Source organism: Gastrolobium bilobum, unplaced genomic scaffold, assembly GCF_033153095.1.
Source record: "Gastrolobium bilobum isolate Gb01-03AN ecotype WA unplaced genomic scaffold, APGP_CSIRO_Gbil_v1 utg69532, whole genome shotgun sequence".
NCBI lineage: Eukaryota > Viridiplantae > Streptophyta > Magnoliopsida > Fabales > Fabaceae > Gastrolobium > Gastrolobium bilobum.
This window is the reverse complement of record NW_026899419.1, coordinates 42,492-54,370: the sequence shown is the minus strand read 5'-3', so window position 1 is coordinate 54,370 and position 11,879 is coordinate 42,492. Positions and strand designations below refer to the sequence as shown.

At 35.1% G+C, this 11,879-nt stretch overlaps 1 protein-coding gene across 1 annotated transcript; it reads left to right on the top strand.

The window, feature by feature from the left end:
- Positions 1 to 3,063: 3,063 nt before the first annotated feature.
- Positions 3,064 to 11,449, top strand: LOC133290390 (pyruvate dehydrogenase E1 component subunit alpha, mitochondrial-like). The gene is made up of 8 exons (XM_061488458.1): positions 3,064 to 3,959; positions 4,057 to 4,136; positions 5,142 to 5,219; positions 9,089 to 9,184; positions 9,280 to 9,351; positions 10,443 to 10,496; positions 10,617 to 10,682; positions 10,999 to 11,449. The coding sequence occupies exons 1-8, from the start codon at positions 3,272 to 3,274 to the stop codon at positions 11,041 to 11,043; spliced, it is 1,179 nt and encodes a 392-aa protein (XP_061344442.1). The 5' UTR covers positions 3,064 to 3,271; the 3' UTR covers positions 11,044 to 11,449.
- Positions 11,450 to 11,879: the final 430 nt, after the last annotated feature.

Genomic DNA, 11,879 nt, shown 5'->3' with positions numbered 1-11,879 from the left:
AACCACAAAGCCATGCTTCAAGTCTTTTATAAGGAGTGCCAGACCCAGACCAACGCTAACCAGACTCACAAAGAGCTAGAACACGGAACAAAGAACCAGAACACAGAAGAAAAGAATCCAGAACCCATATATACAAAAAGAAGAGAAGAACACCAAAATCCAAATCTACAAAATGAAGAGAAGAAGTCATAATTCATATCTACCAAAAAGAAGCAAAATAAGTCAGAAACCAGATCTCCAATAAAGAAAAGAAAAGAATGCCAGAACTCCCAGATCTAAGGCAACGAGGCAAAACTAACAAAAGAGATTACAATTTCGACTGAATTAAGTGATTTGCACCTCGATGTGAATAATCTTTCTGGTGGTATCCCTCGAGAGATTGATAATATGTCAAATCTTCAAGCAAATTTTTAACAATGAAGGACCTCACACAAAGAGTTTCAGACGGTCAGCAGTTGTATACCCATCGCCTCTCACTCTTCTCCGGTCAGTTGACAAATCCTAATTATTCTGGCGGGATCGACTTCATCTTTCGATTCAGCTTTTGATGTTTATAAGCCAGGTGCATTTTAGAGTAGCTACAGCTCATCCAACCATGGTTTTTCACGAGCTCATCTAACCTTTTTCCGACCAGCAAGCATTTCAAAGAGCGTAGACTACACCAGACTCAAGAAGACTGGAAGCATATGACGATCCTCCACTATTTCGCAGATCCTGCTCGAACAAAGACAATAGCAACTGGTGCTGGTTCAACAAATCATACAAAGACGCTTGGCGAGCTCATTACTCACCAGAGTAAGTCACACTGATCACCAAATCAACATTTTAAAACCATGTCATAACCAACCCAGCCATGTACTGACCGGTCGGTCAAGCTTTCTGCTCGTCCTGCTTCAACGCCGAGATGATGATTCGAAACTCAAATTACACGAATGGAAGATCTGCAACTGAATACCGGATCTGAATCGGGTCAACTTTTAACCAATAACCCGGTCTTATTTGTTTTTTTTTTTTTAAATCCTATTTCTATTTTTCCCAAATCGAATGTATAATATCTTCTTCTAGTTATGTCATGAAGAAAAAAACTCTAGCGCGAGGTCTCTATATTTCTATTTAGGAGTTGTTAACCTTTTTTTTTTTTTTTTTTTTTAACTTTTTGGAACTTGGTTACAGGAGTTGTTAAACTCTTTTTAAATATAAAGTTTTGTTCACTGAATTTTGAGTCACTATCAATTTGTGTTTCACCGTTAGATCGATTATGTTGATCCAATGATTCTTATTTAACTTTCTAAAAATCTTATTTTTTCTCCCTATATTTAATAATTTGTATTTATTTTTAACTTTGTATAGTTATTATTCCTCATATTTAATGTAAAAGTATTAAATATGAAAAATTATAACTAGGTATGAAAGTGGGCTGGGCTGGGCCAAGCTTTGTCCCGAAAAGCTCAAGCTTAAGTTAAAAAATTTTAATTTGGCCTGACTCAAGCCTAATATAAGTCTAATTGTTAGCCTGACTTGGCCCGTTTATAAAAAAATAAACAGCCTGACATAACCCGTTAACCTGTTAATTTTTAACTTCCAAGCAGAATCATGAATCAACTTTACAAAATACTCAAATTCTGTTGTTAAACCAAAAATCATAATTTCAACATCTAAACAAAATCACGAATCACAACAAAACTCATACAATCTGCATTTAAGTCATTTTCAAAAACAAAATGCTCAAATTAAATAACATATATTTAATTAGATCTAATAAACAAATCCATACTATGTAAATTAAAATAATTACATGAATCTAACAAACACATCATGATACTTGTAGTAAGTATAACCTCTTCCAAAAACTTTTTAATATATTCATATATACAATCTAACGGGCAGAGATGTTGGTTCCTCTTACATGACAAATAAAGTCAGATTTCTATTAAAATATAATCGAATATAATTAAGTTAAATAATTGCAATTGATTAAATTTATATCTTTTGTTTTTTTTTCAAAGCATATTTATTCTGTTTTATTTAATTTAAAATAAATTGTACAATATAGGTCGACCAATAGGCTTATATTGAATAACGCGCTTGTTTTTATTAAACAAGCTTTTTCAAGGTCCAAGTCCGACCTATTTTACGAAATATACTAGGTGCTTGTTTGGATCCTCTTATTTTTAAGCTAGAAGCTACTTATAAGCATAAGCTAGGCCAAACCGGTTTTGGAAAAAGCTCTTATAACGAAAATCTCTTTTTTTTATAATGAAGAAAAAGCTGAAAATTAAAAGCTCCTAGGAGGAGCTTTTTTTTTAAGCTCTTATCTGTTTTTCTTGAATTGTGTGCTTTTTTTTAAATGAAGAGTGATAAAGATAGAAAAAGAGACAATTTTTTTGAAATATGTGCTTTTAAGTAATTTTTAAGCTAATTTTTTTTTGTAATTTCCAAACAGCTTTTAGCTTCTTTTTTTAAGCTCTTTATTCTCGCTTTATCTTATAAGTAGCTTCTAGCTTAAAAATAAGAGGATCCAAACAGGCTCTAGGTCAGGTCTGGCCTGACGTAGGCCAAGCCGTAGGCCGGCCCGACCCAATTTCACCCCTAATCGTATCCATACAAAAATGAAACTAAATATAACCGTTGAATCAATATAATCGATCTAACGATAAAATAAATTTATAATGAGATTGATAATAACACTATAAAATATTAGCTTTTGATACGTTTTCAGTCTAATTAAAATACGATCATAAGTCCTAAAAAATAAAATAAAATAAAGAGCAATGATGCAGCCAGCAGCCAATGTCATTGCAACGCGAAGAACATTAGAAAATCTCACTCAAATAAAAGAATGATAAAAATTAGCGGTTAAGAATTTTAGAAATTAAAAAAAAATAAAAGCAAACCAATTGCATTTCCAATATTGCATGCGCGAACGATTTTTTTTTTTTTTTTTTAATTTTATTGAAGAAAAGTGGTGACACAAAACGACAAAGAATTAACTATCACTTCTAAAAAAACTGAAACTACAAAAGTCATACACGCCTTTATGCTTTCAGAAATGAACAAATCCCTCATTTTTGTGCCAACTCTTCACTCTTCCTACCTTCCCTTCACCCTTCTTCACCTAACTAACACTATATAACCTCTTACAAATACAACAACCCCATTTTCCTCTTCTAAGTTCTAACACTTTCCAGAATTCGTTTTAAAAAAACCAAAATAAAAAAATAAAAACTCGATTTTCATTTTTGAAATTGATTTTTTGGGGTAACTAATCGAAATGGCTCTATCGCGCATTTCTTCATCATCATGTGGATCTAGTCTCTTGAAACCAGTCTCAGCTTTCTTATCTCTGCGACGTCGTTCGATCTCCTCCGACACACTCACGGTGGAGACCTCGATTCCCTTCACCGCCCACAACTGCGATGCTCCGTCACGCTCCGTGGAGACCACACCTGCGGAGCTCATGTCGTTCTTCCGCGACATGGCGATGATGCGGCGGATGGAGATCGCGGCGGATTCGCTCTACAAGGCGAAGCTGATCCGCGGGTTCTGCCACCTCTACGACGGGCAAGAGGCGGTGGCGGTGGGGATGGATGCGGCGATAACCAAAAAGGATTGCATCATCACGGCGTACCGCGACCATTGCACGTTCTTGAGCCGCGGCGGAACCCTACTTGAGGTTTTCGCGGAGCTCATGGGTCGACGCGATGGTTGCTCAAGAGGAAAAGGTGGTTCCATGCATTTTTATAGAAAGGAAGGTGGTTTTTATGGTGGACATGGCATTGTTGGTGCTCAGGTTCCACTTGGTTGTGGTTTGGCTTTTGCTCAGAAGTATTCTAAGGATGAGAATGTTACTTTTTCTATGTATGGTGATGGTGCTGCTAATCAGGGACAGTTGTTTGAGGCACTTAACATTGCTGCACTTTGGGATCTACCTGCTATTTTGGTTTGCGAGAATAATCATTGTCAGTGCTTGTATAGTTTTGGTTAATGTGACGTCGTTCTGTGGATTTTGATTCGTTTGATTTGATTTGATTTGAATTCGTTTGGTTTGTGTGACAGATGGGATGGGGACTGCTGAGTGGAGAGCTGCTAAGAGTCCTTCTTATTACAAGCGTGGGGATTATGTTCCTGGATTGAAGGTGAGAGTGATTAAGAAATTTTGTATACTGGTGTGGAGTTGTTGGTTTTTGTTTTTTGTTTTTTGTTTTTGGTATACTGACACTAATTAACTCTTTGAGACTAGTATTCCCATAAGCTTCAATTCTTTGAGTCGGTTATGATACTAATCCTGAGTCGAGGCTTCGCCCCTCTCCCCAAACATGTATTTGGTGGGAATCGAACCTAGGTTCTCTCCTCACCTACTCAACCTGTGAGCTACATCCATTGAGTTGTTTTTTTTTTTTGGGGGGGGGTGGATAACTTGAGGAATGGCTTTTTAATGTTAATGTCATCTTCAAGGTAGTAGTTACCAGTTAGTAAGTGTATTTGAAATGATTGATTATTATGCTGGTTGAGGAAAGTAATCGCTCTTCCATCTCAGTTCAAAATAGGGAAGTGTGCTGGGTGGGGTCGGGGACTATCTCCCCATTCTTATAGCATAAAGTTGGGGTTGGAGTTGGGATTGTAAGCGTGGGGATTGCAGTTTATACAATTCATGTGATGTGTTTCCGAAAATTTAATGATTTAATATGATGAAGATCTTGTCAAATATTAACATGATGTATTATGTGAATGCCATTACAATATTTTGCATTGTATGCTTATTGCTTGATTTTACTTACTTTGTATGTAAATTCTTAATGAGATTTTGAAGGATGGACATGATATGCATTGTGTTATTTCTTGTTTTTTGTTGATACTTCTGTGGACCCTACTTTTTGGCTCCTTCCTCGGGCAATATTCCTATTTTCATGCTTTCATGTCTGCATATGTAGAACTATGCAAGTTATATGTAAGTGTGTTTCAGTTGTGCATATAGGTTCTTTACAATCTTTGTTTGAATACATATTTTATCGATGTGCAGGTGTAAGTGTATGCATGTCTGTCTCTGTCTATATACATGTGCTAATTGAATATACATTGTAGTATTTTCGTCAACAATCTTTTTAAACTGTTATAGATATATTTATTTATACTTTGTACAGGTTGATGGCATGGATGCTCTTGCAGTGAAACAAGCTTGCAAATTTGCTAAGGAGCACGCTTTGAAGAATGGTCCCCTTGTTAGTAAATTTACTTGCAGTTATTTATACTTGTATTTCTTTCTAAAATTTATTATTAGCATTTAGTAATGGATGTTATGGGTTGATAGTTTGTCCGCAAAAGCTTGACAGAACTCTTTAGATTAGGAGGGATCAACATGGTTATTTTATTGGAGACCTGATTAGTTTTAGGGCCACAAGAATGCTCTAGATATTTATTCATCTGCAAATGCTTCTTAGAAATCTTTAGAGGGTGCAATTAACCATTAATTTTGTATTAGTTATCAAACTAGATTTAGGGCTATAGATTTTGTAAATATTAATATGCCATCCTTTAATGTTGGTACATCTGGATAAAATATATGGTTTTCTGCTGTTGGCAATGTGCACATTCTTTATTCGTTTGATGTATCTGACTTGTGTTTCACCTTAACGTGGGCATATGCTTTTGCTGACTGATTTTAATATTTGCCTGCTTTTTGGGATAAAAGTGAAGTAGTAATTTTTTTTTTAATTCTCGGTGTCTATGCTTTTGAAGTAGGCATATGTTTTACATGTCAATTATCAGGGTATTCTATTCTTTCTTTTTTTCCCCCTTTTTGGTGCTGATTGCTGATTCAATATGGGAAGAAGCTCACTCATTTGTAAGTGAATTTCTTTGAATTGAGGCATATTATGTGCATAGAAGATGGGAATTAGTTGGGTTTTTCTGCTGCAAGCAAGTATTGCTCTTCCAATTGACTTGTTGATTAGGTGGGAACATTTAATCCAATCCGGTCTTGTACTGGGTTGTTATAGTCATAATTTAATAGAAATTATTTGCATGAACCATAGGACATGACCTGAGCTAAGAAGTATGGACATGAGTGCAAGACGAACGTGGACGGATGGAAAAATTTGAAGTGTCATGTTAGAAGCATAAATCAATCACGAGACTTCACTTAACATCTTAAGCTTATAGGAGAATTGGTCCTTGACATAGTGCTGAACTTTCTATTAGAATATATAATATCTTGATTGTATCTTATAGAGTAATTTAGAGTATCTTAAATTATCTCATAGGATTGGTTTCCATATGTTTCATGATTTGTTTCCAAATTTAAGTAGGATTATGAGTCTTCAATTAATATAAATAGAGCTTAGTGCTTTGTCTTTTATAAGATTTCTTTCATATCAAATCAATATCAATATCAATATCAATTTCTAATTATTCATTCTTTTTTCTCTTTTTTATTCCTTCCCTTCTAAATCCCTATAATTTCAACATAGTATTGAGCTGTATAATCCTCCGTGATCTGTCCTGTCACTATTATGTTGCTTAGTTTCCTAAAATCTGGACCTCTACCTGATTCTATGATGACTTTCTTCCTTTAGAATAGTCGTCTATTTTGTTCTGCTTTTGCACCTCCTTAAATCGGTTCATTTTGTTGCTATGTCAGCTTTTCGGCAGCCTCATCTTCATTGTCCACAACTATCCAACAATTTTCTGGCTGACAAAAACACCATCATACTCTCCTCCAGATTGGCCAATCAGTGGTTTATACGGGTGTTCGCGGTCTGGATTGGATTGGTTAAAATCATCTGATCCAATCCCTTCGGTTTGGATTTTTTTTCAAATCTGATTCAATCCAATTTTATTCGGTTTGGATTGGATCGGTTTTTCAGTTTTTCGCAAAACCTAAAATATCAGTCATACAAATCACTAGCTATGTCAAAATGAAGCCATACAAAGTTACAAACCACTGGAAAATTCCTTCAAACTAAAACAAGTCTTAAAACTTATGAATAGTTAAAATAGTGTAATAGACAATAAAAAACTAAACAAGGTAGTTTGCGATCAATAACATCTAAGATTCCAAGTCACCATCTTTCTCTTCCATACTTCACTCTTTTAGCTTGCTCAATGCTCCCTTTGTGGTCTTAAGAACAACCAGCAAGACAACAACTTTCATGAAAATAAGAGATTAAGAAAGGGTTCAAGCAACAACACATTTAAAATAAATACATAAACAATTGAAATTAAAAAATAGCAACTTACGTCATCAACTTTTAATCAGAATCTGCACCAGAATCATCATCAACTTCTGTATTTGGAGAAATATGTAAAATATTTATAATAAAATATTGTAGCAGAAAGGGACAACAGAAAGTCGATTCTTTATGGGACGGCGGCAATGGAGGATGCGAGTTAGTGTGAGCTTGTTGCACAGAGGAAACGAAAGGGACGACAGCAACAACGCGGTGGAGGGAGCCTTTGGATTCTGGAACGAAAGTGGGTTCTTCCGACATAGGAGGTGCAACGCGAGTGGGTGTGAATTTAGGAATAGTCTACTCTAGGGTTTGATACTCTAGGGTTTGAAACTAAGATGGGGGTGTAAATGGGTCAGCCGGCTTAACAGGGGCCTTTGGTTAGGTCTACATCAGGCTAGGGTCAGTTGGCCTAACACTAACAGGGGCTTACGGCTTGATCTACATCAGGCCAGGCTCACCCTATTACATAAAGTCAAATAGAATACACACAGGTCTCAAAAAAAGCCTATTTAGAAAGTAGGTTATAGGCTTTCCTTAACATGCCGTGCCTGTTAGCATGCACGCCGACCTATATCATATTATTTATTTTAAATAAAATAAATAAATTATTATTTTAATGATTTTGAATGATAAAGTAATATTATTTTAATTATTTTTTTAAATTATTGAATGCCTAATAGGCCTAGGCCTTGTTTTTTAAAATAGGACAAACCGGACTTATAATTTGGGCCTACATAGACTAACAGACCAGGCCAAATCTAAAGTATTTTATACAAGTTTGATCTATTTAAGTTAAAGTCTAGCCCGACCCAGCCTATTTAAACCCCTACTAAGAGAGTAATTGAGTAAGGGTTACTGAATTACGGAAAATGACATTAGCGGAATTTCAAAAATAATAAATACATCATGCATTAGATCGATTTTCACCAACTAAACCGAAAACTGATCTAATTCAATTAAAATATACAATTTTTTTTTTTTGGGTTTTCGGTTTTTTAGTTTTTGGTTAATTCGGTTATTGGTTTTTCGGTTCGGTCACTGCGGTTTGAATCGGATGATGAACAGCCCTAGTGGTTTAGGCTGAACTAACCTCATCTCGCCATCTAATGACTTTTCCATGACTTTTTTTTTACCAATTAGTCATATAGTGATGAATTACTTGTGAATTGGCTATAATTCATACTAGGCTCCCATTGTGAATCAAACCAATGGTGATTTCTCCTATCTCACTAATGAATCATGTTGAAGATAAATTCCTCATGGTAGTGATGCACACCAGCCTCAGTTTTAAATTATTATTATTATTATTTTTTGGTCTCCTATGTTAGGTAGTGGTTTGAAGCTTCCAAATATTGTTCGTAATGAATTTTGAGAAATTTTAGTTCTTGTTATGCGTCTTTGCTTATCAGAAAATTTCCTCTAATGATCATTCCAATGAAGTCTCTTCTTCCTTGGTTATGCAACATTTCAACTAGCTTTCCAAGTTAATGATCATTCCAGCCATCTTGTTGAATTAACTTTCTAGCAATGCTTATTTCTGCAACATCTCCTAGCATAGCCATGTTTTGTGGAACTAGATTATATTTTATGGTTATTTTTTCTTTTTTTAAAGGGTTCATTTGCAACAAGCTTAAAGTTTAGTGAGTTTTAGCTTGAGAGGGAGTGTTAGAATATATGAAAAATATTCCACTATATCTTAATTGTATCTTAGTAATTTAGAGTATCTTAGATGAAAAGAATTTTTGTATTATACAAATAGCCAAATTTCAAAACTTGCTGGAATTGCTTTTGGTTACATTATCAAAGTTTATTCTCTGGTAGATTATGATTGACTTATCTACCTTTATTATTCTGTCTAGATTCTTGAAATGGACACGTACAGATACCATGGCCACTCCATGTCTGATCCTGGCAGCACATACCGTACGCGTGATGAGATTTCTGGTGTGAGACAGGTATATATGACTATCACCAGCATCAAACTCCCTTTTAGTTTAATTAATATTGAGGAGTTCATTCTCAATTTATACCTTGGCCAATATGATTATAGGAGCGTGATCCAATTGAGAGAGTAAGAAAGCTGTTATTGACTCATGAGATTGCTGCTGAAAAGGAGCTAAAGGTGATTGAATGAAAATTTTATTTATGCTCGATCCTTTCAATTGTGAAATGCGATGTGTTTGTTTTGTATAAAATACTCTTACTGCTATCTTGATATCTAAGATCATTTTTTTTCCTGGCATTAATTTTTTCAAGTTCATGATTAGAAACAATTTTCTTTATTGTGATTTAGTGCATCTAGGTTTGAATAAACTGTTTCAGATTATATTTCTATGAAATTATACTTGTCTTTGTTTTCATAATATTTTGGCTATATTAGAATTGTAGTCATGGAATTGGAGTCCTCGTAGACTACCTTGTGGGTTGGTAGACTTTTATTATGGTAGTTACTGTTCATTTGAGCTTTATTCTGCCTATAATTACTTCTGCTATGTACCGGATGAAAATGACCGATTTTGTCTATCATGAATGATTTGTCATGATTTTCTTAAGTTTTTCCACAAATTTTCTGCCCATTGGATTCTGTTTTTCTTTTTTTCTTTTATTTTTTGGGAAATGAATCCGTAACGTTACAGGAATAAAAGTAACATTCCTGTAAACACAATACAGAAGAGAGAGAAAGTGAGTTGGGGGGGGGGAACTTGTGTGCCCCACATCGCAGGGACAAACAGTAACTTTCCTAACCCTTATTTTTTTTACCCCACATTTGTCTTGATATATCTTATGTTAGGCAATGAATAATATAAGAAATGCAGGGGAGTAAGGCCAATAAGGCACTGGATCAACACATGGACAGTTTGGAGGCTAAAGGGAATAGTCACTTACTGGCATAACAGAATTTTCAAGTGGCAAGGAGTTAGGAAGGTGAGAGGTGTGGATTCTGAGAGAAAATCATGTAAAGCAGAGAGAGGGAAGGCATTTAGTTATTCTGAGGATAGGGGACTTTGGATAGGGGAGGAAGCAGATACCTCGAAGAGTCTGTAGTGTCTGACATTTTCCATTTTTCTTTCATTTTTGTTCTTGTTGTGCTTCTGTTTTAGAGGAATTACAGAGGTCTTCCTCCATATTTTATTATAAGATATCAGAGTTCTTAGCATATTATTTTGATAAAACATTGGAATTTAATGCTAAAAATGCACCTTCTTTCTATAGGATATTGAAAAGGAAATAAGAAAAGAAGTTGATGAAACCATCGCCAAAGCAAAGGTGAAACCATATCTCTTATTCTTCTCGTACAAATTTAGGTTTCCAGATCTTCACATCTCCTGTAGTTGCTGTATATTGTTTCCAATCTCAGAGTTCTTTGTTTTCTTTTATGATTTCCAGGAGTGTCAAATGCCAGAGCCATCTGAATTATTTACCAATGTATATGTTAAAGGTTTTGGGATTGAGGTAATTGATTATTTCATCCCTACTTACTGATTATTCTTTCATTCATCTCATAAAAAATACCAGGTATTACATGAATTTGAGTATAAGCAAATCAAATTATATATGACAGCTTCAGCAGTCTTTTGCTTATAATTGAGGAAAAAATTACTGTAGATACTTGGAATTATAAAGGAAAGACTTTCTAATTTACAGAAGAATCGATTGTTAGTTTTAGGACAGTTCAAGTCTCAAAGTAAGCAAAAGGACAGGATCCCCGGTTTTTAAGATGATTGTGTATTTATTCAACTCTTATGGTTCGTGATCTTCTGAATTGCAGGCTTGTGGTGCTGATAGGAAAGAAGTTAGAGCTACTTTGCCATAATTGAGAACTTTATCCTTTCAATCTTTTCTTCCCTTGTTCGGGACCAATCAAAACAATGAAGAATAAAAGGTTCTACAGTAGGAGATATTCTGCCTATTAGTCGAGCTTTTCCTAATTGTATATGAAATCGATTTTTGTAGCATGAGGCGGAAATTAATACATTTGCTGCGTAATTTTGGAGGAGCTAACAGCCATAGCATTACTTTAAATTATGCTTGCAGCTGGTGTCCTGCAAATTTGAGTTCATTGTGCACAACTTCCATAATCTATATCGTCCATAATTGGTTGGAAAATTTTGCCTATTATTTTTTTAAGATGTTGCCCAGATTGTGTTTCAATTGAAACTATTTTTTGTGCATTAAGAATTCATGTTTCCGTAGACCAATTTTTAAAATTGTATGCCTGTAGTTTGCAGATTGATTTATTGATACAGATGCCTTTAGTAACTTGGATTACGTTAGTTCTGTTTTTGCTGTATGCTACCTTTCGTTAATAACACTCTGGCTTTTTTCTGTTTCTGGGGGGAAGATGGTCCGCCCTGAGTTACCTTGAGCGTTTTATAATAACAGTTTATGGCTTCTTTCTGATCTCTTTTGATAGTGACGACATTGTTTTTTGACCGTACCATTTTCAAAGCTTGGTGCTTGGTTGAGACCAGCATGTCCCAATCGTGGATTGTAGGGCGGCCAAGTATTATATTGTAGGATGAGGTTGCATCGACCACATTGAAGCGGACTTTGCCAGCTTGGAAAGCCTCTCTTGTTCCCAATGTGAGTTTGAGATCTATGTACTCTTTGGGGGGAGATTGTTCTCCATTGAATCCTATCAGGTCGGTT